At 46.3% G+C, this 27,399-nt stretch overlaps 4 protein-coding genes and 1 long non-coding RNA gene across 21 annotated transcripts in view; 2 read left to right on the top strand and 3 right to left on the bottom strand.

The window, feature by feature from the left end:
• Positions 1 to 3: 3 nt before the first annotated feature.
• On the bottom strand, positions 4 to 5,426 carry LOC108161006. The gene is made up of 3 exons (XM_017295335.2): positions 4,438 to 5,426; positions 4,007 to 4,363; positions 4 to 3,841 (listed from the first exon to the last, which is right to left on the bottom strand). Exons 1-3 carry the CDS (start codon positions 5,221 to 5,223, stop codon positions 2,648 to 2,650), a joined length of 2,337 nt encoding a protein of 778 aa, XP_017150824.1. The 5' UTR covers positions 5,224 to 5,426; the 3' UTR covers positions 4 to 2,647.
• Positions 5,427 to 6,864: 1,438 nt separating this feature from the next.
• On the top strand, positions 6,865 to 17,969 carry LOC108159784 (nuclear pore complex protein Nup153). 6 transcript variants are annotated; one of them, XM_033386094.1, is made up of 8 exons: positions 6,865 to 7,943; positions 8,026 to 8,529; positions 8,610 to 8,899; positions 8,995 to 13,033; positions 13,135 to 13,314; positions 14,097 to 14,234; positions 15,136 to 15,203; positions 15,874 to 16,069. In XM_033386094.1, exons 1-8 carry the CDS (start codon positions 7,752 to 7,754, stop codon positions 15,965 to 15,967), a joined length of 5,505 nt encoding a protein of 1,834 aa, XP_033241985.1. In that variant the 5' UTR covers positions 6,865 to 7,751; the 3' UTR covers positions 15,968 to 16,069. The 6 variants fall into 6 exon arrangements, with proteins under 6 accessions (XP_033241985.1, XP_017149204.1, XP_033241982.1 ...); XM_033386091.1 differs by lacking the exon at positions 15,136 to 15,203 and having other exon boundaries at positions 6,869 to 7,091; positions 7,388 to 7,943; positions 15,874 to 17,969; XM_033386090.1 differs by lacking the exon at positions 15,136 to 15,203 and having other exon boundaries at positions 6,869 to 7,133; positions 7,388 to 7,943; positions 15,874 to 17,969.
• Positions 16,936 to 18,620, bottom strand: LOC117186039. The gene is made up of 2 exons (XR_004471220.1): positions 18,316 to 18,620; positions 16,936 to 18,246 (listed from the first exon to the last, which is right to left on the bottom strand). It is a non-coding gene; the product is annotated as an uncharacterized LOC117186039 (long non-coding RNA).
• Positions 18,621 to 19,203: 583 nt separating this feature from the next.
• Positions 19,204 to 23,382, top strand: LOC108161337 (serine/threonine-protein kinase PAK mbt). The gene is made up of 3 exons (XM_017295608.2): positions 19,204 to 20,709; positions 20,783 to 21,054; positions 21,676 to 23,382. Exons 1-3 carry the CDS (start codon positions 19,542 to 19,544, stop codon positions 22,150 to 22,152), a joined length of 1,917 nt encoding a protein of 638 aa, XP_017151097.1. The 5' UTR covers positions 19,204 to 19,541; the 3' UTR covers positions 22,153 to 23,382.
• A 3,671-nt stretch (positions 23,383 to 27,053) lies between these two features.
• Positions 27,054 to 27,399, bottom strand: part of LOC108159168 (homeotic protein female sterile) — a 26,591-nt gene continuing 26,245 nt past the window's right edge. For all 12 annotated transcript variants that reach the window (XM_033386095.1, XM_017292412.2, XM_017292326.2 and 9 more), the window contains one exon: positions 27,054 to 27,399. This exon is cut by the window's right edge and continues 1,565 nt beyond it. The gene's annotated coding sequence lies outside the window, so the exon portion shown is untranslated.

Here is a 27,399-nt window from a genome sequence, read left to right as displayed (position 1 = left end):
TTATTAGGATAAATAAAAATGTAATTTCATTTGTTTGTTATTCTTGATTTACATTTACATAATTAGAAGGCGTTGCTTCGCTTCTTAAACCTAATGGATAATATAGTATATTCTATTCATGTTATTCATTCCATCCCTTTTCAGCCAGATCTAGGATTTAAGTAGGGTTTTGTTTGTATGATCTCTGGTTCTTCTGGAAGCGCACTTTTGTTACACCTTTTGCTCTTGTGATCCCCAACTCACTTGTAAACTATCTCCCACGGGACTTGAATCCTTAACTACTTTTTGCTTTTAACTATTTCACAATTTATCTTGGCATTAGCACAAAAAAGAAAAACCAGAAAGAAAAAGGGAGGCCGACGCTGTGGAAATATTGGATAGGACACCGAATAAAATTATTTTCATGCTGTAAAAAGAAAGTTGAGATGGCTTTGAAGTAGAAACTAAGAGACTAGATCGCAAAACTGGTTTGAAATTGAAATTACTATAGATATTTTTGGCGATTTGAAACATTATTTTATGTTGGCGCATTGTTATTCTGTTCGTGTGGCAACCGTGGTTAAGTGTTTTAAAAGAACCGACTCCCCTCCCTATCAGTTACGCTGCGATCTGCTTCTGACACGCCAAAATGCAAATGCGCATGAATCAGGGGAATTGGGATCAAAAGTCTGTGAATTGCACTAAATGAAGATGATCTTGCTCCTGCTAATGACTGTATTCCACTAAACTTGACTGAAAGACAGACATTTGACTTATGTATATGGGGAGATAAAACGATCAGCCTATCAGTTGGTTGAAGTCTGGTTTAGGGGACAACGGCCATTATCTGGATTCGCGTGTACTTTTCATTATGTCTATGGATGTATGTGTCTCTGGATCTGATTGCTTAGGATTAATGCCTATATAGCTGCTATAATCAGTTAGCAGGTCGTGTGCATCATCGCAAATTACATATTTACATAATTATGTTTAGAGTTACAGTTACAGTTACAAAATACAGCTGCAATTATAGAACGAATCGGGATTCAACCTTTGAACTTCCCTTCGCACTGTATTCAGGATTCAGTCAGTCGTTGGTTGTACAGTGAAGATATCAGGCGGCCATAAGGCATTCATTACTGGTTCGAAAACTCATGGGCTTTAATATAAATGGTTTAGGATCCATCTATCTAACCAATGACCTAACCCTTCTCTGTCTTTAAAATGATAAACATCTAAGTTTTTCAGCCAGCATTTAAATGTATTCGTATTAGTAATAGCATCGAATGTTTTGTAAGGGATTTGCATAGAATTTTCTCCAAGCCCAAAAACTGCATTCAACTAAATGTATATGTTCCCGTCCTTAGCTCTTTGAAGACTAAGTTCCATTATTCTAGTACGATTCTTGGAAAATTTGCAATCGTTTTTGCATTAAATACTCGCGTAGTGTGTGGTGATAAAATTGTTGATTATTCTTAGATTATTATTAAAATGGAAATCTTTCTTTGAGTCGAATGAAGTATAAATAATGATTCATTTCCTGGGAACGGCTGATATCTTAGATCTATTTTCTAAAATAATAATTTCTCTAGTGGCAGATTGGGGGGGGGGGGGGAGGTGTTGGTGATTGGGTTTCGAGTTTGAAAAAGTTCGACTGTGATCGCTACAGAGTTTCAGATCCGTCAAAAAATGAAAAGCAGACTAAAAAACAGATTAAAAAAAAAAAAATGAAAAAAATTATTATTATTATAAGAGGTGTACAATCGAATTTGAATCTGCACCTACACCATCTATCGGCTCTCCATCTGGGGCTCTATCTTTTTGGGTAATTTTCTGATGCCTTATGGCTCCTTACACATTCTGTACATGGTGTTTTGTTGTTTGTTGTTGTGTGTTGCTTTTGTAGAACTTATAAAATTAAATATTGCTGGTAATTGTTAGCCTGAGGGTCCAACCTCTGCTGTGGATGGATCCATCGTTCGTTATACATAATACGTACTTAGTTACGATACATAGAATACTTGATATAAAATACTTTGTTCTGGAATGTTTAGACGCGCGCGCACACACTCTGCGATTTTCTGGGGGAGGGGGGAGAGGATCAAGCGGATGGGGGCATAGGAATGTGTATATAATAATTCATGCTCGTATAATAATTAGTTCGAATCTGCCAAGGAGTTGTATGGCTCCCCAACATGGACATAAGTACAATAGTGTCTGCTTGATCTATCGGATGAGATGATGATGATAATGGAGGGAAGTGTACGACTTCAAGCTTAACTATAGGTAGGATTGCATTTAATCTACTCGATTTGTTGGCTGTTGTGCTAATGCTGGTGCTGGTGGTGCTGGTGGTGCTGGTGGTGGTCGTGGTGGGAATACTTTTCGTTTAAGTACCGCAGGTACCAGCGCTCAGATGAACAAACTAAATGCCTAATTAAACTAATATTAATATTAAATAAGTGTAAAATACGTGTAGTAAAAGTTAAATAAGAAAAAGCTAGCTAGCTGCCTTGTTAGTTGTTAGGCAAATTGAAGGACGTTGAAATTTCTTAACAATCTATTTGACATGACGACCACTGGCGCTTCCTCGACCCCGTCCACGATTGCGAACAGATCCAGCCTTGGTTTTGATCCGATCCCGATCACGATCCCGCTCTCGTCCCTCTCACAGGCTGCTACGACCCGATCGGCCAACAGCACCAACAGCGCCATTGGGCCGATTGTGTCGTCGCTTGTGGAGATAGAGGCCGGCGGCCTGGGCGAATGCAGAGCCGCATATCTGGCAGACATAACGCTTGACCTTGTCGTGGATCTGTTTGTGATTCTGCAGATTCTTTGTGGACTTGAAGGTCTTGCCGCAGATGTCGCACTTGAACTCCTCGTTGCTGTAGTGCAACTTCAGATGCTCGAACAGGCTGTTGCGGGCCATAAATGACTTGTTGCACTGCGGATATTCGCACTTGTAGGAGCGCTCTCGCTCATCCTGATGCACAATGCGGTGGGCATTCAGGTGGCCGGGCGTCGCGAAGCTCCGTTGGCACACACCGCACCCAAAAGGCTTCAGCTCCCCGTCTGCTGGTCCGTCCTGCTGATCGTCCTGCTCCTCGCCATTCTCGTCAGACGATTGGACACCGCTTCGGCGGCGGCGGCGCTTATGAGCGTCGCCAGAACCAGAACCCGAACCAGAACCAGAATCGGCGGGGCCCGAGGACTCCAGTATGCTGTGATTGAGATTGAGCGCCAGCGTTGGCAGGAACAGCTCCTCGTTGTGGCGCCGCAAATGCTCATCGTAGTTGGACTTCTCCCGGAAGCTGGCCGTGCACAGTTCGCAGTTGAATTTACCCTCGGTGCCGGCGCCCAGATGCAGCTGCTTGTGGCTATCGAACTCCTCGGGGCTGTTGAACTGAATGTTACACACATTGCAATAGTATCCGCCGCCGAGGCTCGGCTGGTGGGTGAGCATGTGCAGGTCGAGTTCGCGCAGCGTCTGCACAATCTCTGCACAGTGCTGGCACTTGAACGGCGGTATGTCGTCGTCCATGAAGTTCATTTGATCGTAGTAGATGTAATTCGGTATGAACTTGCGCCCCGCACGATCGCAATTAAGGCGCTCCAGCTTCTGCTTGGAATAGTCAAAGCGGAGCTGCGAGATGCGCTTCGAGATCTGGATGGTGGACACATCAATCAGCTGCTGCAGCTCCATGGCCATCTGGTGCAGGCCCTCGCCTCGACGCTCCTTGCTGCGGTAGTCCGGATCAAAGCGGTTATAGAAGCACTGATATCGCTTCACCATGCTCAGCAGTTTCGCTGTCGATGTGTCGTTCCAAATGGCTGAGAATCGGCGCCGGTATGAGGTTTCCTAAAGCATAAAGAAGCACACAGGGAAACAGAAGCACAGAGGGACCCAACACACAAACGGGGGAGATTTATTATTCATTATTATTGTTTATAGCCAAGAGGATGTTTACATAAATTGGTGGCTCAAATGGCTCAAGTTTTCAATGGAAGGGGGGTCAACACTCACCTTGACAACAGCATCGGACATTTTGGAATTGTAGCTGTAGACCTCGTTGAGGAAATGCAGCTCCTTAAAGTACCACAGCGTACTGATGTTCGTTTTCTCGAGGGCCATCCGATTGCATTCGCGCTTGTAAACGGTGCGCAGATTGTCCCACTTCCTGGTGATGGCATCCTTGGCCAGGGAGATGTTGAAGCGGCTCTGAAACTCCAGGACAATCCAATCGAGAAAGCGGGCACGCTTTACACGATCCCGGAACTGGGCATCGCTGTGGTCCCACAGGAACGGATTGCGCTGATATGATTGTATGAGGAATTGGATCATCTTGCGATCCTTGATGTGCATCGTAAGCTCACGATCCCTCTAATTATTGGATGTGTAATAGAATTCTAAGTAGAATCAAATCTGGTGGAAAATGTACGGTGCATGCAACCTACCCCCAAGAGGGACTCCTCGACCATCTCGTCGTAGCTGAGAAAATCTGTTGATTCGTTGCCGGGGAAGATGTGATTGGCCGCTGTATTGAAGCTGCTGCTGCCGCCGCTGTAGTCCAAATATTCGCCGGAATTGTCATTCTCATTGTCGCCCATGTAGCTCCGATCATGGTCGGCATAATCATCCATCGACGAGTCACCGTCGGCGGTGATGGGTTCGTTTTTGACATCCACTCGCGGCTTGGTCACCTTCATACGGGGGCGAGGTCTCGGAATAATTGCGGGCATATCGCTTTCGGGTAGGATGGCCTCTTCGTCGTCAATGGCCTCAGAGTCGTCTTCGTCTGCCGGCAAACGGAGCACATCCTCATCGTGATCGGGATCCGCGTCGTCGTCGTCGCTACATGGCGGTTCGGGCAGCTCCTGTTTGATGACCATTTGTGGCTCGAGCAGAGCGGTGTCCGCATCGGTCAAGTCTTCGATCTCGTCAAAGTGGTGCCCATTTCTATGATGGATTCCCTCGTGCAGGGCATCCTCGTCCATCGACAGGGACATGGGCCCGCCAAAGCTGAGGGCGAGGCTGGATGGGGGAACGTGCCCCTCGGTGCCCAGATGCACCGTTTGCATGTGGCTAATGAATGAATCAAAGTAGAGAAACTTTTCGCTGCAGAAGATACAGCGCAATGCGAAATACTGGAAGTCCTCGGTGGCCGTCACGACGCCACAATCCTTTGTGCAGTGACGAAAAATCTCCTCATCGTTTGTACGTGGATACGCCAACACGCTCATGGTGCCGACTGTAGGTTTGTTAAGGGGACACACACTCGTCTCGTAACTGAAATCGGATTCGGAACGCTCCCCACTGCACGCTGCGCTGCGTTTGAGGACTGCACTCTTTCGATTTATGTCCTATTCTTGGATCTAAAATAATTGCCAATAAATAAAAATTGTGTCCGAACTAGTGTTAGTGTTTAGAGCAGTGTGACCGCGTACCGTCCGACCCTCATAAATATACCACAATATACCGTCTCATTTTCAAAATATACCGTTAATATACTGAAGAATTCCAGTTCTATTTTACACATTCCTCGTTTTTGATTTTCCGTGGAATATTACTAGCTAGATAGACCCCTCAGCCATGCCCACCAAATTTTATACAATTAATGAATCTATTTTCCACTTGACTGGTTTATTTTAAACTCTTGCTTTTGTTGTATTTTGGCTAAAACAAGGCTTAAACAAAATAGTTCAACAAAAAAAAAACTGACGCAATGTTACTGGTATTTGAAGACATGATGCGTGTATATACCTTTGTATACCCTATTTCGTTAATTTAATATGAAGATAAAACGTTATTCATAAAGACCTTTTCTCAAATTGATATGTTTTAGTCATATTCATCAATATGAAGGGTATCTTGCAAATATATATCCGATCCTGATACCTATTCATGATCTCTGTAGGAATACAATAAACTACAAAATATCGTTGTGTTATTTAAAACAGACACTAAGTTGTTTTTGCCTTTTTTGGAGCCTGGGATGACAAACATATTCTCAATTCTATAATATCCTTTTCCCTAGGGTATGAAAATTAGTGTTGCTGCAAATTCTGTGCATGGAATGGGGCTCATTGTCGTTAACCGGTTATTACCAATAAATACTCGTTGTTGATCTTACGTCCAATATTACTAGCTAAATAGAACCCTCAACCCTGCCCACATAATTTTATTCGCTTAATGAATTTATGTTCTACCTGACTGGTTTGTTTTAAATACTTGCTTTTATTGGATTTTTTCTTCTTAAATATACCTTTGAAAATGAAATTTAATAGATTGATGATATTGACCTCAAAAAATACCGAAAAGTATTAAAAATACCGTAAACAGGGCTTACGTAAGACCAGGGCTTAGAAATGTACTGAACGCAAAAAAGGAGCTATATTATATATCGATGGCTATTTGTTCTCGCAGAAAATATCAATTTCGATATTTATGTGCGATGTTGGGCGAGTTTTTCTAATAATGGCCATATGATATTAGATTTTGGAGACAGCGTAATGGAAAATGCATACATAATATGTCAGAAATAGTGCCTTAGTTCTTCGACTCAGAGTGGGGAGACGTGTCTGAAGATGGCTACGAACATTTTGTTTGCGTTTTGTCTCGCATGCTATCCCCCTTTTCGCGGCAAATGAAGCAAAGTTTAATGCTGTAAGGCTATAACTGACTAATTGAAAAATAAGAGCCAGCCCCATGGGTAACAAACCGTCTAACACCATCAAGAAAAACAATAATAAACATAGCATAATAAACATCGGTTCCAAAATATTTTAATTATGGCTCAGTTAGCGGCCCGATATGCAACGCGTTGGACCAAAAAAAAATACACTAGTGCGTCACAATCCCACACTCGTCGCGGTTTGACTCGTTGCTTTTGCATGAGCTGCTATTACTCGTCCTATTAGCTACACGCGTTTTTCTCAAATCGTGCTTTTTTTGTGAAGTGTTAATTTCTTTTGTAAAAATTACTCACTATTATGTTTTGCGACACAAATCCTTGCATTTTCGGCAATGCGTGCAGCTGAAATGATTTGAGAATTGCAGGCCATTCGTTGCGTCTCTGGCTGTTCAACTCAAGCATTTTTGAAACAAATGAGTACGAATGCCATAGCTGGGTATCTCGCGCGCTCGTGTGTGTGTGAGTGGTGTATAAAAGAAGAATTGCAAAAGAAAAGAAACGAAGACGAAAAAAACGAAGCGATAAAAACGGTCACCCCCGCTCGTTTTGCCCATATTTGGTTCACAGGCAAAATAGAATCCGTAAAAACATAATCCTCATATGATTAGAAAAAACGAGCAATTTAATACATGCATGCATGTGTGTACACAGTTTTCTTTACAATTTATAATCCCGATGTGATTTTTATTTTACCGCGTCTCTTGTGCTTGCAGAGGAATATAAAATGCATATTTCCCGTGTAATAGATAAATAAATAAATACATTCAGATCTGCTGCACTTTCTGGCGCCAAAGTGCAAAGACACAAAAAAAAGATCGAAGAAAATAAATGTAAAAAAAAAAATCGCCGCGTGTGTGATAGAACCAACACAGCGACACGGCGTGCGTAACACACATACATTGAACTGACACTGACGACACTCACACACTTACCCAGGATTGCAACAGTGTGTTCCGTTTCTTTTTTTATTGTTGTTTTGCGCGTTTGTGTGTGTGTGTGTGCGCGTGTTCGTTTCTTTTTGGTTAGTTTTCATTTTGTGTGCCGTGCCGATTCTTCGCCGGCTTAAAATCCAATAAAATGTCTGAGTTTGAGGATAGTCCACAGCAAAATAGCCAAACAAAAAAACCACTGCAACGACACCAAGCCATGACATTCAGCACGAGATCGGGATCGAACACACATCCGCTAACGCCGCTCCAGGAAGTACGCGAGCCCGAGGAGGGGGCCGAAGATGATTCTGCTGCCGGCTCACCCCTCGTCTCCCGCAAAGTAAGTACAGTTACAGTTTTACAGTCGAGTCGGAGATCGAAATTCGCGCGAAATACTGGAAATGCTGCGTCTCTCATTCCAGTCTCTCATGGGACGGATGAAGCTGCGCGTTTCAAATATCCTGCCATCTTCATGGTTCTCACCAACTTCTAAGGCCACCACCCCGGAGGCCCAAGAGGAGCAGCAACAACAACAGAATGGAACAGGAACAACGTCTCTAACGAAAAGGAAACGAGGACGCCGTCGCATAGAGCTGGCCGAACCTGACGGCGAGGATTCACCCGCTGGGGGCCTGCTACCCGATGTGGATGATGGCGCCGCTGCACGAGGTCTGGACTACGAGGAGGTGGCCCTGGCCGACAACATAGCCGAGCATGATTTGGTTGGCGAGGATGAGCAGACACGCCGCAGCGAATACAATGTGTTCGCCTTGCGCAAACGGCGCACTGCGATTGCCGCCGATGATGATTTTGATGAAGATGACGAAGAGGTGCCAGATGGTGACGAAGAGGAAGACGAGGACGATGGTGACGATGATCACGTACAAGCGTCAGCCTCTCCCCAGCCTAAGCGTCGACGGTTGGAAGTGAGTGAAATCAAGCTATACTCTCCTCTTCCTGATTGCTATTCCTAATCTCAAATCTCAAATCTGAAATTGTATTGCAGCTGGAGACAAGCGTCCATTTACCATGCATGCGGCGACTGCCATTGCCACTGGTTTCCTCCACGCCCGCTGCTGCCGCTGCCGCTTCCGCCGGCCAACTATACACCTCAGGCAATTCTCAGGCATTGGGCACCCGCAGCCATAGTCGTGGCTCGAACCCGGGTGGCGTGGCTCCGCATCGCCGCACCCACTTGAACCTCTATTACCAGCATCAGCAGCGTGAGCCGGGCTACAACTTCTTTGCGGGCAACGAGTCGGCCGCCGAGGCCACCACAGGAGATCTGCCAGTCAGGTGAGCCCCTGCCCTACGCCTCTATCCCTGACCCACTTCCTGTCGTTACTAACTAGAGATTTTACTATTTTCCGCTGTCCTCGTCCTCGTTGCAGTATACGTCGATCGCTGAACATCCCAGCCATAGAGCATCCACGCGGTCGTAGCTTCAGCTTCGGGCAAACCAGCAGCAGTTTCTCCGCCGTGCCATTGGCCTACCACAAGAGACCCCCTCTGCTGGGGCAGACTGACACGGTCCCCGAAGCATCCCTCGATGTGGCACAGTCAGATAATGAGAGGATTGAGCAACTACTGAATATCTGCAAATCCAATAATAATATCAGCAGCAGCAACAACAACAACAACAACATTATCAAATCGAAGAGAGGCGCCGCCACAGCCACAGCAGCAGCAGCAGCTGGAGCGGAAGCGGGAGCGGGAGCAGATTTGGAGAGCGAACTGAATGAATATGCCGAGGCAGTGGAGGCCTCCGATTCCTATCCCGACCATCACAACAGCAACAACAACAGCGACCAATGGTTCTATGGGAATTTGCAGAGCGCAAAGTCAATATTCACACGCGGCTCGGCCCAACCGACGCACCACAATTCTACGTGTTCGCTGAATTCGCTGAACAAGCGGCGGCGCTTCAATGCCTACATCTATGGCAGCTCCTCGGCCCTGAGCGACAGCCGGCTGTTGACACGCAGTGCTTCCGCCTCGGCCTGGGGCTCCGGCTCAACATTAAGCTCGCCCTTCTACAAGGGCCAGACCACATTCGGCGGCAATTCGGCGCACAATCGCATCTTTGGCCAGAGTGGCGGCTCCTCGTCATCGGTGGCCATAAACTCGGGCGGCCGTTCACCGGCCGCCAATCAGGCGCCACCCCATACCGGATACCGCATAAAGAAAATTGCTATGGGCCCCAGAAAGCAAACAGAGACACCAAACACATCGGTCGTGGACAGCATGTCCCTCTCGACCTCCACACGTCGCATCCTGAGCCTACTGGAGACGTACTCCTCGCCTCTGTTTGATGTCAAGCGGCTCGGAAACACACTGAAGGAGCAGCAGCAGCAACAACAGCTGCAAAAGCTGCAAACTAGCATTTCCTATTCCCCGCCAATGCAACAGGTACTCGAACGACGTCGCCTGCACCGTGTCACCCAGAGCTCGAAGGATTTGCTTTTGAATTACAAGACAAAGGCATCATCGGCCACCACCATGGCCCTGGCAGCTCTGCCAGCTCTGCCAGACCGTCACACCAATAATAATAGTCACACGAACAAGATGCGCTCCCGACTGAGTCACACGTCGTCGCGCAAGCCGCGCGAAGATATCGAAATGGCTCCCGAACCCCTCGACTTGCCGATGATCATTTTCCCGGCCATGGCAAATACACCGACATTTGATTTGGTCATCAAGCCACCGCCGCCGCCGAGGGTGCCATCGGTGACGGCCAACACGACAACGGATCTCCAGATGATTCCCAGAACCCAAACTGCAGTCCCCAGGCCTGCGGTTAATTTTGTGGGTGCCAATGCTAATTCTGCAGCAACAGAAACAGCAAGAGCTCCAGCTAATGCCAGGGGCAGTGGCAGTGTCAGTGTCAGTTCTGCAGCCTTGCAGCCTAGCAACGTATCAGGACGTAGATTCAGCTTTGTTGAACCCATACCAGTACCCATACTGGGAGAAGGAGAAACTGCACAGGAATCGAGGAACACGCGCCATTTCTCCTTTCCAGCACCAGCTTCATTGGAGATGCAGCAACAACAGCAGCAGTCGCTGCCATTTATGAACGGTCCATCCACCACCGCTGCATCCGCACATAATCCAAGCAGCAGCCAGCTGAGTGTGGTAGGAGGCTTTAGCCAGCAGTTTATGAAATCAGCCACTGAATGGGAGTGCGATGTGTGCATGATCAGAAATAAGTCGGAGCTGGTTAGGTGCGCAGCCTGCGAGACGCCAAAGCCTTCCAAGACTGCCGCTCCACCTACATCTGCAGTACCATTGTCGGCTGCCAGCGGGTTCGGAGATCGTTTCAAGAAGTCTTCGAGTGCCTGGGAGTGCGACACATGCATGATATCCAACAAGAATGAGGATAGCAAGTGCGTGGCCTGCGAGACGCCGCGCCAGGGAGCTACCACAGCAGCCAGCAAAACCACCACCGACTGTTTCTCAATTACAAACAGCCCGGGGTGCGGTTCCGGCTCTGGCTCTGGCTCCGGATCGGGATCGGGTTTCTCCACATCCAGTTCGAGTTCCGGCTTTGGGCAGGCTTTCAGGCCCAAGGCCAACACATGGGAGTGCCAGACATGCCTGGTGATGAATCAGACGAGTGCCGTCGAGTGCGTCGCCTGCCAGTCGCGCAATCCCAATGCCAGCAGCGAGTCCAGCTCGAGCTCCTCCACAAGCAATCCTCCAACCAACGTCTCTTCGAGCACCAGCAACAGCAACACTACCAGCTTCAAGTTTGGCTTCACCCCAGAGCAGCAGCAGCAGCAGCAGGCAGTCAAACCGGGTGCCAGTTTCAAGCAGCTGGTGGCTGCCCAGAAGGCAGTCAGTTGGGAGTGCGAGACGTGCATGGCCATGAACGACCTTTCGCTCTCAAAGTGCTGCTGCTGCGAGCAACTGAGGCCGAGAAGCGACGACTGCAAACCCTCATCCAACGCCACTCACCCGGTGCCCACGTTCACGTTCGGGTTTGTGGCAAAAGCAAAGGAAGCAGCACCAGTCCAGCCAGCCCTGCCGGCTCCAACATCGAACGCTGCTCCTCAGTTCTCCTTTGGCTTTGGCCAGAGCAAGGATGTGGCAGACAGCAACAACGCTTCGACAGGAGGATTCAAGTTCGGAGCCCTCCCCACCCAGGAGGAGCCAAAGTCAATCGATCTACGGGCAATTCCGACTGGCACAAAGGCCACATCCACCACAGGAATCGAAACAGCAGCAACAGGAGCTGCCGGAGCAGCAGCAACAGCGACCCCCGTTAGCCAATTTTCATTCAGAGCCCCCACCACCACATCGACACAGCTGTCCTCCAGCAGCGACACGGCTACCGCTACCGCCGCAGCTACCACAAGCGCAACCGCAACCGCCGCAGCTACCGCAACCGCAACCGCCGCAGCTACCACTGTCAAGAGTCAAGTGTTCAGCTTTGGAACCCCGTCATTACCTTCTTCATCATCGGCAGTGTCCAGTTCGACGCACACTTCGGGCAGCAACGCGAGCGCCACCCTTGCGATCAGCTCCTCCAATACGAAGCCCATGTTTATCTTCAGCGCTGCCCCCTCCGCAACGACCAGCAGTGTAAGCAGCAGCACTAGCCAACAGCCGACGGTGACGACAGCACCTGTGGTCTTCTTTGGGGCTGGGACCACAACCAATCCAGGAGGACCAGCCGCAACATCTAGCACATCGTTTGCTGCAGCACCGGCTCCAGCATCGGTCTCTGCCGCTGCAGCGCCAGAGCCAGCGCCGGGTTTGTTCAGCTTTGGCGGTCCATCTTCAGCTAGCTCCACGAAAAAAGCTGCCCCCAGCAGCAACAGCAACACCTTCTTCTTTGGCCAAACTCCGACATCGACGGCAGCCCCGACTACAAATGCGACGGGCTCCATCTTTGGAGCAGCAGTAACATCAGCAGCACAGCCGCTAAGCTTTGGAGAGAAGAGAGCGGCATCGGGTATACCCGTAAACACCCTGACAAAGCCCGTAAGCTTTGGCTGGCCCAGCGCCAGCGCTAGCCCTAGCCCCAACCCCATACCCAGTAATGGCAGCACAGCCCAGGTCCCGGCCACCGCCACCGACAGCACCAGCCTCCCGACGGTGGTGTCTGGCGGCTCTGTTTTCGGCAGTGGATTTGGAGCCGGCTTCGGCAGTACATCGGCCGCCAGCACGACAACAACTCCGGCACCGACTTCAGCTTTTGGCGGCAATGGAGCCCTCCCCACCACGGGTTTCGGCTTTGTGGGTAACTCGATGGCCCCCCAATCTTTGCCTGCGCCTGCGTCCGGTCCGGCTGCTATGTTCAGTAATGCCATCACGCCTGCCTTTGGCGGCAGCAATGGAGGGGGAGGAGGAGGCTTTGGCGGCGGAAGCAATGCCGCAGCTGCAAAGCCATCATTTAACTTTGGAGGCTCTTCGGCTCTTTCCCAGTCGGTAAGTATATCGCAATCGGCACTTGACAGTGTTGCACTCCGTTCGATAACTGATCCTCTCTAAATCGATGCTCTCCGCTCTCTCTATCTCTGTCTCTGCAGGCGGCCACATCTGGACCCTACAACTTTGGCGGCACCACGGGCAGTGCGATCCCCACTAAGCCGGCCTTTAATTTTACGGGCTCGGCTACAGTGTCCGCTGGCACAGCAACACCACAGGCGACGCCTGCCTTTAACTTTTCCGCCGGTTCGGCGACTGCCAATTCCCTAGCATCGGGCGATGTAAGTATCCATATCCATCCATCCATCTACCCAGCCATAGCCATAGCCATAGACATAGCCATTGCCATTGCGCAGACCACAATTTTGACACGAGAAATCGTACTTCAAAATATACTGACGGAAATAAGCCTTTACCAGAACTTCTTGAAAGAGAACATAAATTTGTACGTCTATATAACAAATATGTATATCAGTAGGCAGTAGGCATATTTATACATATTTCGTAGATGTTTTAGAGCTTATAGGTGGCCGAAACGGTGTGCCACCTTTTATTTGTCTTTGCATGATAGCCGATAGCCCTACTTTCGGTTAACCTATTTTTAATTAAGGATTACAGTATGTATATATTTATTTCTTTGATTGTTTATATTTATATTTATTTATTTGTATTTATTCTTCTCTTTTTTTCTTTCTCCTTTCTATTTTCAACAACACAAAAACCAACCGATATCAAAAAAAATCTTCATGTTGTTGTCGTTGTTGTGTGTGTGTGTTCTTTTGAAAAATTAACAACAAAAAATAATAACAAAAAAAAAAAACAAAAAACAAAACGTACTCCATGTATGTATTACTCCTATGTACACACTTTATAAAACCAAACCTCCCCCCACCTCCCTATACTGCAAAACCTCTATGGGGCTATGGGGCGCACAAAATCAAATCAATCAATCAATCAATCAACTATCCATCCTACTAATCACCACTGAAACGACCTGAAAAATCAAATCAAAACAAAACCAACAAAAAAAAAAAAAATGGCATTTGTGGGCACGGCATCGCAGCAGCGTGTCTTCCAGTTCGGCGCTTCTGCGGCTCCTGCTGCTCCTGGCGCAGCTCCCAGGCTCGGTGCTCCTGGGGCAAGCGGTTCGTCAATGTTCAATTTTGCGGTCACATCGACGCCGCTGCAAATGCAGATGCAGGTAAACCGAAATGATGGTCAATCCAGGCTAAAAAATGATCTAAAGCCATGCCGTTAACGATTTTTGTATCACCTATTTGCACTCTTGAAACACCAGTATTATATACATATGTAGTATTTAGTTTTGTATACATATATAGAAGAAAAGTATTAGTTTTAGTTGTTTCATGACCCCCTTTCACATTCCACTAGCTTAACATTAACAGTAGCATTGACTTTTAACATTTAACAGTAGCATTGACATTTAACATTAACAGTAGCATCGACATTTAACATTTAACATAAGCAGCGTTGCATTTACATATGTATGTATGTAGCTATCGATCAATTGCTTATGTGTTGTGTGTTGTTGCTGTGCATTTCAAACCGTATCGGTAGGGGGGTAGTGAGGGTAGAACTCGCTGTAACTGTACAACTGTACAGGGCCGCGTTATTCGATCTACATACATATGTATGTATGTGCATACATCTACGTGTGCTATGGAATCTGATAAACATATGATTTATATGCATGCCGGTTCTATACTTTTTTTTGGACAGCACTGTATGTGTGACCTCTAACCCCACACACAGAAACACACACTTTTAACACTCAAACAGACGAACATTCTACACTCATACTCATAAACTCTACCGACACACACACCCACACCCACACATATACGAATACTCTCATTCCGCTGTCACTTTTCATTTGAGAAACCAATTTGTAAATACACTACGTAACTTACGCCCCTCCCCCTCCCAATCCCAACCCAGCCCACTCCCTCCTCGTACATTCACTCATCATGAACAACAAAAAGACTTTTTTGCTTTAAACAAAGACAGCAAATTTACCACAAAAACCCAAAAAGGAAAAAAACAAAACCGAAAACGTATTTTTTTTATTTGTTTGTTTGCAGTCAACGCCAAATGCCAACGCACCGTTCCAATTTAGAGCCGGTGCTCCGGCGCCAGCCAATATGTTCGCGTAAGTAAAGGAGAGAGAAAGAGTACGCACTTGCGAATGCTGCGTGAGCGAGCTAGAGATACGAATAGTGAGTGGAAAGCGATTAGGAGAGAGAGGATCATTGGTTCTCTCTCTGTCTATTGCAATTTTCCAAAATGATTGGCCGAATCACATACACAAAAACACACACACACAGACAGACACCCACACAGTTATACACCTACACTGATGCACGGATCACCGTTATTATTGCATTTACACAGCTAATTTGTAAAGATATTTGTTGTTGTGTTTGTTATGTAAGTCTTTATGTATGTATGTTAACAAAACGAAAAGAAAAAAACATAACAAAACAAAATTAAACTCCAAACGGATTTAAAGATCTGTTTTGGAATCCCACCAGCAACCACTGCATACAACTAAATGTTTTCTAAACGTTCAAAAACAAATCCGTTATCCATAAATGTTCTTTGTGTGTGTGTGCGCGCGGTTTTTGCGTTCACAGTCCTTCAGTGCGTTAATATTTTACGTTTCCGTGTGGTTTTTGTTTGCACAAATTTTCTGTTCCTTTTTTTTAAAGGCCACAAGATTTCAAATTCATACTCGCTCCGCAGCTGCAAAACCCGGAACTAATTCCGATTTCAGTCATACATAGACGCACATGCACTAACGAATCCCGTTCCATTCACAGCTTCAATCCACCTCCAGCTGGCAACGCCGCCCAGAATTCACAGATGGCGCGCCGCAAGATCCGCGCCCCCGTGCGCCGTTTGCCGCCACGGTAGAAGTGGCATCGCAGGCCTCCGAAACAACATCTACTGAGGCCGCCGCCGCCGCCCTCGCCATCGCTTTAGGGGGGGGAACCGAGTGCAACAGCCACATGAATGAAGAACATGCACAGGCACAACCACAACGAATGGGATTGGCTCTAGAAGACGGTGATGCACGGAAAATCGGGCAGACGCCGCAGGAGGAGGAAGAGGACGAGGAGGAGCTGGTAACGGATAACGAGAGCAGTGACAGAACGCTAGGGGCATCATCCGTTGGTGGCCACAGACGGAGTCGCCGTCACAACGATCGTAATCAGCAGCAGTTTCCCCACGTTTCTAAATACCGTTTCGTACGCAGCGTCACAGGTACCGTCTCGGCCTCTACGGCTGGGACCGCCACAGAACCAGATGAAGAAACCACAACCACCATGTTCAACACGGCAGCCGCCAAGCTGACCAGACAGAAGCGGCTTGGAGTGTTGCACAGCAGGCGGCAAACTCGCAGCAGAGTCACCACCTCCGCCATCATGAGCAACAGGAGTCACAGAGGAAGTGGCACCAAGAGAATCAGCCACCGTCAGCGCTACAACGATAACGACGGAACAGAAACAGGAGTAGGTTCCGTCGCGGGAGTCGGTGCCAAGAGCTCCCCCCATGTCCTGCGCAGCCGTTACAAACTGGTGCGACGCCGAAGCAACCATGAAGCAATAGCACCACTGACTGAAGCACAGCAGCCGTAAAGGACGCTGGAGGATGATGAGACGCGCAGTCACGCGTACGAAACTGTTCACCGGAAGCAGATGCAGATCCCGATGCAAATGCAACATCGCCAACGGCAACCATATTTCGTAGTCCTCTCTCTAAACACACACACAAAATTTGTTTAAGTTATATTAATTTGTTGGTTTTATGGACACACACACACATATACTGCGTCCTCATCAAGCAGCTCTCGTGTCCATTCTCTAGTTTGTAATGGATCCTTTTTTATGCTAGTTTTTTTGTTAATTGATTATATGATGGGCGCAGGCAAGCCGAAAGCGAATGAAAAACATAGAAAATCAGGGATCCGGATTGAAGGATCATCATCTTCGTCGTCAGAGTGTGGTCTTCGGGCAGTGTAGTAGTGTACAGTAGGTAATCCTCGAATCAATCCAAAAAGAACAAGGACCATCCCATACACATGCCAGTACATTGCAGGCGACGGAATTGTAAATTTCAATTTAATTGTATTTTTAGTCATTTTATTTGCAACTATTGTTTCTTGATGCATACATGAGATACATATATATATATATATTTATAAGTATAATTAGTAACCGATAATTATGTAATAATTATGTTGTGAAAATGTAAAGAGAGAGAGAGAACGGGGATAGCGCAAAGAAGAAGAATGAGAGTAAACTATATTATAATATACATATATATTAAAAATCAAGAGAAAGCATCATCTGCTTAGATATTTTTGGAAGCAGTGGAAAGGAAAGAATACGGAACAAGTAGAGGAAAGAAGGGAGAAAAAGGAGATGATAATGATAATGAGGACCGCATTACTAGTTTGTGTTAGTTTTTGTTCTTCATTTATAGATTTATCCAAGGAATTCGCGATCGAAACACAGAAGCAAGAGCCACAACAGCAGTACACCAACAAAATACAGAAAACAGAAACTATTTAGAAACGTAAATGAAAAAACCTATAGCTACCGATAAGAAAGAGATAGAGAAAAGAATAGAAGAAGAGGATCAGATGCACAGTGGCGATAATAGAGAGTTATGATGATTATACGCATGTTTTATATATACATAACTACATAAATATATACACATGGAAAACATTAAAATATTTTAATATAATTTTTAATTGATCATTTGTAAGTCCCGGGAAAAACTGAGTTGAGGAAATCGGAGAGAATTCGTTTTAAGAAACGGTATCGTAATGTAAATAAGTAAATATATGCGGTATGATAATTAAAAAAAAGCAACAACAAAATATACCCACAAAATCCTGTGAAAAGAATGATCTACGCCTTTTTCTGTTCGTTTCTCCAATTTAAATGAATATTTTGGGCAATGTCGAATTTACATACATATTGATATTGAGTTTTGGCGAAAACTTCAGACATTTTGTTGTATTTTTAAGATCGCCAATATGTATCATGAGGGGTTGGTGCCTCGAGTGATAGCCCGCTGACGGAGATGAGCGTGAAGAAATTCGTAGCATAGCCAATCTGATCATGAATCGCGGTCTCAAGGATATTCTGAGTATATTACTTAAGTCCCAAAAAAACATCAAGCTGTTCAAAGTTGTCACAGTATTTGTTTGTATTTATAGAGGTGGCTGGGAGCCCTGCTGAATACGTTACCGTTACTGTTGCCGCTGCCCTGGCCCCCGGCCACCGATTCCCAGGCAATAAGTGCCAATACTGGGGAATTCTTCTTGGTTCTTTCCTAGTTTGTACGAAGTTTTTAGTCCGATATTGTTCCGCCTAAATATCGGCCAGCTCCCGCCTGGAGATCCTGCCGCGCCAATTTAGCTCCACGGTTTTCGACATGCTCGCGTTCGGTTCGGCTACGCGCCGCGAGTCATGCGGCAACGCCCCTCGGTCGGTTGGGCGGGAGGAGGGCTGCGTTTTGCCTGGGATCCGCGCGTAACAGCCTTCTGCTGGTTTCAGTTCATCGCCTCTTGTAAGATGCAGTCATTGCATGTCAACGTACACGAATATTTTCAGCCATTTACCTCAAGTCGTTTAACTGTTTAAATAGAGGGGGCTTAAGTGGGCTAAGTTCGGTTTTTCATCGGAATATTTTGATATATTTCTGAGGGACACACTGCCCTAGGTTACACTGATATTTTTGCCACCATGTCTAGCTCACACACCTTGCAAATTTTATACTTTTCATAGTATTTTCCAGTATTTTCTCACCCTCTTGTCCAATTCACCAATGTCGAAATCGTGTAGAAATGCCACTTAGTGCCATGTCCCAGACCACATCGAATACTCAGTATCGAATTTCTGATCGTTTGCCATCAAAATCTCAAATTTTTCCAAATTTTTCGGCAACAATTTTTGAAACGTACACATTTCCCCTTCAGGTGTCGCTTTTGGTAGTTACATACAAATGTAGTTAACATGTAGCAATGTGTAATTGGCGTGTTGTTACGATGTCAAAAAGCGAATTGTTGTTACCGTCAGTATATTTACGGTATATTTTTAAAATGAGTCGGTATATTTGTGAGGGTCGGACCGTATACTTGTTCGATAAATCCGCGATCACACTGCTTGTGTTTTTCTATTTATTTTTTTTGTTTCTCCAATTGTGTTTGTTTGTGTTTTTTATTCGTAACTTGAGCGTCTCCAAGCCGCAAAAAATGTGTCCGCGTGTCCGCGTCCGTGTTTGTGTATTGTAATTGATTACAATTGTGATTACAATTGATTACTGTATGAATTAAGGCTGCAATATCGTAATAATTAAGAAAGTGGCCGGGCAATAAAAAGTGAAAATTTGCTGCGTTTTTTGCGTGGGTCTGCAGAATAAAAACTAATAAACGGCGTGCAGCAGCAGGCAGAAGCGCGAATTTCCCTGCAAAATGTTCACCAAGAAGAAGAAGAAACCCCTGATCTCGATGCCCAGTAATTTCGAGCATCGCGTGCACACGGGATTCGATAAGCGGGAGAACAAATATGTCGGCCTCCCACTCCAGTGGGCCTCCATTGTGGGCAACAATCAGATCCTCAAGTCGACCAATCGACCTCTGCCCTTGGTCGATCCCTCGGAGATTACGCCCACAGAAATCCTCGACCTGAAAACGATTGTGCGGCCCCACCACAACAATAATAAGGCGGACACCACATCGCTAAATAGCAGTAGCACCATGATGATGGCCTCGGTTGGGGGTTCCGGCGGTGGACCGATCCCGGGTACTCCAGGCGGAGTGCCGGGTTCGATGGGGATGCTGGGTGCTGGCGGGCCTCATCATTTAATGGACCCAATGACCACGTCCGGCATTGTCCTCCCCAAGACCTCGCATGTGGCGCGCTCCAATTCGCTACGCAGCTCGAGTCCGCCGCGTGTGCGTCGCGTGGCTAATGTGCCGCCCTCCGTTCCCGAGGAGGAGGCGGCGACGACAACGCCAGCGACGGGCTTCAAGCCCCAGCAGCCCCTGGGCCATCCAATGCTCTATTCCAGTCAGAACGCGCACGTCAATGGAGCGGCCACAGGTCCCCTGGCCGTGCGAACGGATCAGGGCGCGAATATGCAGTACCGCGCCATTGGAGGCGTCGGACCGCCGGGCGCCATCCCGCAACAAACATCGCCTGTGGGTTCGGTGGCCAGCGGAACGCGATCCACCCACTCCCACACGAACAACGGAAACAGCAGCAGCTTCCCCCTGTATCCCCCCGCTTCACAGCCGCACCAGTCCAAGTCCGTGGGCGTGGGCGACCAGAATCAAAATCCCTTGCACAGCCACGCCCAGACGCATCCGCATCCGCATGCACACAACCATGTCAAGTCGGCATCCCGTGCCTCCAGCTCCAGCGGCGGGGCCAGCAGTGCCACCCTGGCCGCTTCTCAGGCGTCTGTGCAGCAGCAGCAGCAGCAGCCCAAACAGGAGCAGCGGCTGACCCACGAACAATTTCGGGCCGCCCTCCAAATGGTCGTCTCCGCTGGCGATCCGCGCGAGAATCTAGATCATTTCAACAAGATCGGAGAGGGCTCGACGGGCACCGTCTGCATAGCCACCGACAAGTCCACAGGTGGGTGTGGCGGCTTCACTTATTCCTAATTGTCTTGCAACCAAACGGATTTGGTATTTTGTTTGTTTTGCAGGTCGCCAGGTGGCCGTGAAGAAAATGGACCTGCGCAAGCAGCAGCGACGAGAGCTTCTCTTCAACGAGGTGGTCATCATGCGGGACTACCATCATCCGAATATCGTAGAAACATACTCCAGCTTTCTGGTCAACGACGAGCTCTGGGTTGTTATGGAGTATCTGGAGGGCGGCGCCCTCACCGACATTGTCACCCATTCTCGCATGGATGAGGAGCAGATTGCCACTGTCTGCAAGCAGTGCTTGAAGGCTTTGGCCTATTTGCACTCACAGGTGCGTGACCAGCATGCAGAAAGACCCCATTGTCTGCGGCTACACCCTGCCAGTGCCAGTGCTAGTGCCACTGCCTCTGCCTCTGTCCACGGAAATTGGGGGCTTTCTTCACTGTATTGCTGCTGCGCCTTTCCTTTCCTTTCCCTTCCATTCCCTTCCATTCGATTCGATTCTTTTTCCCTGCTGCTGCTGCTGCCATTGCCATTTGTGGCGCTTTCTTTGGCCTCCGCTTTCGCGTCGCTTAGGTTTCGATTTCTAAATGTTGTCACCGAAGCTGTTGTCCGTCCGCACAGTGGAATGAGCACCCGAAACTATGCGCAGCAAGCACAAGTGAAATCGTAAGTGCAGAAGAGCAATAGGCCTGCCCTGCCCCAAGTCTACTAGCACTTTGTCTACGAAGAGTTCCTCAAGAACGAAAGAACGAATCATTTGTACACACGAGAGCGTGGCTTCAGGCCCACAGTGGCCGCTCGTAATGCGATAAGTGGCTGGGAGAAAGGTCGCCTCAAGTGGGGGTGGGGTAGGGGTAGGGGTAGGGGTAGGGATGGTGGGTAAAACCACAAAGGGAGCACATTTATCTGATTTTCTCATTTCTCTCTCTGTCTCTCTCTTTCTCTCTAGGGTGTCATCCATCGGGACATCAAGTCGGATTCCATACTTCTGGCCGCCGACGGCCGGGTGAAGCTATCGGACTTTGGATTCTGCGCCCAGGTATCGCAGGAGCTGCCCAAGCGCAAATCGTTGGTGGGCACACCCTACTGGATGTCTCCGGAGGTGATTTCGCGTTTGCCGTATGGGCCCGAGGTGGACATCTGGTCGCTGGGCATCATGGTCATTGAAATGGTAGACGGCGAGCCACCATTCTTCAACGAACCGCCGCTGCAGGCGATGCGTCGCATCCGGGACATGCAGCCACCGAATCTGAAGAACGCCCACAAGGTCTCTCCACGCTTGCAATCGTTTCTCGATCGGATGCTGGTGCGCGATCCGGCACAGCGGGCCACCGCCGCCGAGCTGCTGGCCCATCCATTCCTGCGCCAGGCGGGGCCGCCCTCCCTGCTGGTCCCACTCATGCGGAACGCGCGACACCACTCATAGAATGGAATCCACAGATAGATGTGGACATCCCAGCTCAACGAAAGTGCACCCACAACCCACAGACAGTGGCCATCGATCCATCTATCCATCGATTCAACGATCCAACGATCTATTCGATTGCTTCGGCATAAGCTCTAGTATTACAAATTTTAAGCTTGGCAGCTGTACTTAGACCCTCCTCACCTTAACTCCTGCTCGAAACATCTCGACATCTTGTAAAGACATCTAAGCCATCCCCATATTTTGACACCGAATGTTCGTTTGTCCCCTCCATATGCCTGTATGTACCTAGGGTTACGTACAGCAAGCCAATGCTACTAGGCATACCATTCCCATTCAAATTCCCATTTCCGAGCATGCTCAATGAGGTTCCCTTCGCTGGTGATCCGCATATCGTATTTATTGAATCGGATATGCTCAGAAAACGCAACGTGCCTTTCACACACACACACAACTATAGGAACAGAAACAGAAACAGAATCGGATCGGATCGGATCCAATTGTGCCTGGCCATCGTTTGCATATACTGCACATACTACATATGCCGCCCTCTGATCGATCGTATCTGAAATTATTATTATATATATGTTTTGTATATGTACTCCGCATTTTATTGCTCTCTCTCGTGTCCCTCCATGGGAGGACAGATTCCGTTCTTGTCAATATCAATGTGCGTGTGTGGGTGTGTATGATTTCTTTTACAAAACCGTAAACATTGTTCGAATATCTATTTTTAAGAAATAAGCTAAACTATAACTATACATATACATATATTTTTATTAAAAAAACAAAGCCTTAACCCTAAGAGATGCAAAACACAACGAAACAATAGATCAGAAAGAGACAGAAACATAAGCATAGGAAAGAGAGAGAGAGATAGAGAGAACTATAAGTATAGGAAAGAGAGAGAGAGAGAAGAAGAAGGAATGGAAGGAAGCATGGCAAGATCTTCACGAACGGAAAGGCATATCAAATTTTGACACATTTATAAATAAATATAACTAGTAATAATAATAATAACAAAGTCACCATAATCCACATCGCGCGGTTGGTTCCATGTTCCAAGCATTCGTAAACATCCCCAAAATAATACGGAGACGGAGCAAGCCGCCAATAACGAAAAACATTCCCATTTTTATACGTTTTAGAATTTTGTTTATCATTGATTCTCTGTTCTGTTCTGGATTTCACCCGTGTAATTATTAATGAATAAACATAAACCATACAAAATGTGTGACGCCATTGCTGGGAAACGGGAAACGACCCAGCCAGTTGACCATGATAAGGACAACCAGGAGGTCTGCAGGAGGACGACTGCCGGCGTTGAGAAGTCACCCAATAGAGTAATCCAATCCAATCTCCTGGTGCCTGTGGTGCATCACACGCTGGAATCTTGGTCGCTCCTTCTGTATTTTTTCGTGGATGAACTGGATGGAATAGAGCCTTGACTCAGATCGCCAATATGCAGCCGGAGCGAGGAATACATTTACATGATTTTTGATACTAGAGCGCTTCATAGATGGCGACGGGGCGTGGCCCGTCAAGATCGGATAACCAATGGCAGAGTTATGCAGTAAGAAACTAGCTTAGATTTCTTTAAAAAACATGGCATGCTTTCAGGCTGCGCGTTAAATATTTTCCTTCCTGATTCTCATCCGCCAAAGGGTCCGCTTTTTCATCGGGACAACTGCCAACTGGCGGACTTGTGTCTCTCGAGCCGACATCAGGATCTGGTAGAGCAAGAGTAGGGCCTGCGGATTGTCAAACGCATTGCGGGTCCACAGGGGCGGTCCACTTGTGTATACGTTGGGAATCGGTGAACAGAAGACCGGCAATGATATAATCCAGCATCGCCTCAGTTGTTAATTGTTTTACTGTAACTAATATATAAAAAGCTCTATCGATTTGTTGTACCGATGCTATTTTTGTTGGACAACGCATGAGAACAGGTCGTAAAGTATTTTTCACATTCCTGCCACTACCCAACATTTTTTAATTGGAGCTTTAGGACTTTTGTATGAGCAATGTCAAAATATCCCGTATGTTTTCATATATTTGTGTGTGTGTGGGTGTAACGTTTTTGTGACTGTGAAATGTTTGCACTTTGTTACTGTGAACATTGCCATCGAGAGCAGAAAGAACAGGCGAACGAATCCAATAAGATAACGACAATGCGAGTGTGAGCATGTCGCAATGTCGAGAATTTCAGTCACAAGAGGCACGAGATGAACGAAATCAGCAACGACAATCGGAAGAGAGACGAGTGCACCGGTACGTAATTGATACGTACAGAGAAAATGGCAGTCAACACCAACAAGTACATTGACAATTTACATCCGCTTCGTTTCTTCGTTGCTTTTCGTCGAGTAAAAGCCAATTCAATTAATTACGATCCTTTGCGACCGTTATACTTGTGTGGTTATTATCATTTTGTAGGTTGGGCTGAATTTTTCTATAAAACGATGCTAAATATTTCGATTGATGTCAATAGAAAGGATTCTACTGTTGCGAGCTTGATATTGAAGCCCATGAAGGCACGCGCAATTTGCTCAAGAACAGGCTCCGGTCATAGCTGGCGTATAAGCGAGCGACGATCTGGCTGGAGACACCGTTTTAGGTGGCCGAGTCGACCGGATCGCTGTTTGGAATAGGTAGTGTTGAACTTGGACTGGACGTTGTTTAGCTTGGGGTCCGAGCTGATCTCGTTCTGCGTGTCGCTGGAGGCCTCGCTGGACTAGTCACTGCCTTCGTGCTCGTTGGAAGCACTCGAATTGCCCACGACTTGTAGTAAGTGAGTCCGAAAACTCCGGCGCATTAGTCCACTATGCTGGTTGAGAACAGATATAAAAAACCCTATGGGGAAAAGCAGGCAATACAATCGAGAGAGTCGATCTGGTAGCAGTGCGCAGACTAGGGGCTGGGGAACATTGATTTTGGGGGTGTGGTGATTAATTTGTCGCAAATAGTTGCTCAGTACTTCGACTGAAGAGCCCAATGCCCATTTTCACCTTTCTTCTTTTTTTAACTTAAGTGCGATAAGAAAACACATCATTTGGTGGATAGTTTTTTAATAATTTTTTTTTATTTTTTTGTTCTTTTGCTGATTTTCTGTTGTTTTTCCCTCGTTATTATTCTGCTCGTTTTTTGTTGTTTTTCTTTCTCTTTCTTTGAATTTTTGGCGTTTGGCGGCCGTGTTATTAATACTAGATATTAGGTGTACGCATTAAAGGCAAAGTATGTGTTACTTGGTAATTGGTTTCTCGGTTTGTTCATTAAAAATAGACTTACTAAAAAGTGTATGCATGTGTGTGTGTAATGAATGGATCAATGGTCGTGTGAGGGCGTGGTGGGGGCTTGGCGAGGAGGATAGGAGTCACCTGTAGGTACAGTTGTGTTCCCTCTCGCTTTTGCCACATTTTTCGCTCGCTGTCAGCCCCCATCTGGTTTTCCCTTGCTTTCTCTTCTTTGTTACTAGTTTACCAGTTTTCGTGGCGTTTTTTCGTTATGCTCTTCTTGCCCCCACCTCTTTCTGTATTGCCCCTCTGTATGCTTATCGCTATCCTTCCCATCGCTATCTGCAAATCTCGTATATATGCGTTGTCTTCGTCTCTAACTCTATTCGGCTATGTATCCACAAAAGTCCAACAATTAATTTCTAAAATGGCAATTGGGCAATAATCGAATGCTTCGCTGTCCGTGTTTTTGGCATATGTACATACTTATATCAGAGATCTATACATATATGTATATCTCTTTATATTTATGTACATATGTACGTACTGGAGTGTCCGTCCGGCTGTATGAGGTTTTTTGTATGACAATTTATCCATCTTTGCTTTGCTCTAAATTAAAAACTTTTTTATTTTGTTGTTCATTTTCGGTTTATATTTTTTGCTCTCAATTTCTCTTTTTATACAGTTTTCATTTTATCAATTTTTATTCTCCCGTTTTTTTTTGATGATTTTTTTTTTTTTTTTTTGTTGTTTGAATTAAATGCTAAAATTAAGTATAGAAAAAAAAAATATTTCTCTTCTGCATATGTTTATCCGATGTCTCCATATACTTTAATATATGTATATACTCGTACTTGTAGAATGCGGGATATACCCGTTAGATTTTCAAAACGAATTTACAAAAATCAAATGACGTTTCTTGCGGGGTTTAACAACATAAGGATGTGATGCCGGGGGATACACATACCCGTAAGTATTAGTTACACAACGACTCTATATACAAGAACCCATACGGACACACTGGGGGAGCTCGCACACTCGCAGACAGAGCGAAAGAAACCCATTCTCAAGCACAGACCCACCCTTCGTACTACTATCCATTATTACTAGGTTTACAATTTGAATTTTCGCTAAATATGTACCGTACGCAAATATAAATACAATTACAATTACAATTACAATAGTAAGATAGTATAAAGTCGTCATCTTAGTCGGTAATATTACTACATCATACATATGTATATATGTATACCGTATGGTCTGGCCCTCTCCTGCCTGGCACTCGCTACAAAACTGCTTCACAGGAGTGGGGGGAGAGCTCTACCTGGTATTGGGAGCCCAAACTTCCAGATCAGATTTATATGGAATTTTATATACATGTACACACATGGGTCAGGGGACTACAAACGTTTCTAGCTTAAGGATTTAAAGAGACGATTACGAACACAGAGACGGAGACAGAGGCAAAGATGGAGACTGGACCTGGACCTGGACCCGGCCCTAGATCTGAATCTGAATCTGTACTTGTCAGCTAGTTGAAGAGCTATGGAAGACAGCAGGGACTAAACAGATACATATATCGATATACATACATAATTGTCACTGCAATTTCTTTGAGGGATCATCCTGCTTTTATATAATCTTACATTATGAAAAGAAAATGAAATATTGTTTTCTGTAAGTTTTATTTGCAAGCATTGTTGCTGTTTCTAGTTCTTTCTCTTAATGGTTTCTTAAAGTCGCGTCACAATAGAAAAATTTCGTTGGCTACTTAAGAACTACATTTGTTTTCAATTTTTTAATTTCTAGAAGGGGTTCGGGTTCTGGTTTGGGGTCCGATTCTGGTTCGTGTTCGGGTTCTGATTGAGCTGAGAGCTGGGGTTCCTCTGCCTGGCCAATACATTATCTCAATGTAACTACTATAAAATATCCATAGTATGGTTATAGTACGTGTGAGTGTGTGTTTTTGTTTGTGTGTGTAAATTACAAGTGTAAAAATAGACTTGGTCGCATA

Source organism: Drosophila miranda, chromosome XL (assembly GCF_003369915.1).
Source record: "Drosophila miranda strain MSH22 chromosome XL, D.miranda_PacBio2.1, whole genome shotgun sequence".
NCBI lineage: Eukaryota > Metazoa > Arthropoda > Insecta > Diptera > Drosophilidae > Drosophila > Drosophila miranda.
Note: the sequence above shows the minus strand (reverse complement) of the source record. Positions and strands in the feature narration are given on the sequence as shown.

Coding starts and splice junctions, on each gene's coding strand:
- LOC108161337 (XM_017295608.2), top strand. CDS start 19,542: ATGTTCACCAAGAAGAAGAAGAAACCCCTGATCTCGATGCCCAGTAAT. Junction 20,710..20,782: donor AGCCACCGACAAGTCCACAG/GTGGGTGTGGCG, acceptor TTTGTTTTGCAG/GTCGCCAGGTGGCCGTGAAG. Junction 21,055..21,675: donor TGGCCTATTTGCACTCACAG/GTGCGTGACCAG, acceptor CTTTCTCTCTAG/GGTGTCATCCATCGGGACAT.
- LOC108159784 (XM_033386091.1), top strand. CDS start 7,752: ATGTCTGAGTTTGAGGATAGTCCACAGCAAAATAGCCAAACAAAAAAA. Junction 13,034..13,134: donor CTTCGGCTCTTTCCCAGTCG/GTAAGTATATCG, acceptor CTGTCTCTGCAG/GCGGCCACATCTGGACCCTA. Junction 14,235..15,873: donor CGCTGCAAATGCAGATGCAG/GTAAACCGAAAT, acceptor TTCCATTCACAG/CTTCAATCCACCTCCAGCTG.
- LOC108161006 (XM_017295335.2), bottom strand. CDS start 5,223: ATGAGCGTGTTGGCGTATCCACGTACAAACGATGAGGAGATTTTTCGT. Junction 4,364..4,437: donor TCGAGGAGTCCCTCTTGGGG/GTAGGTTGCATG, acceptor TCCAATAATTAG/AGGGATCGTGAGCTTACGAT. Junction 3,842..4,006: donor TGTCCGATGCTGTTGTCAAG/GTGAGTGTTGAC, acceptor TTTATGCTTTAG/GAAACCTCATACCGGCGCCG.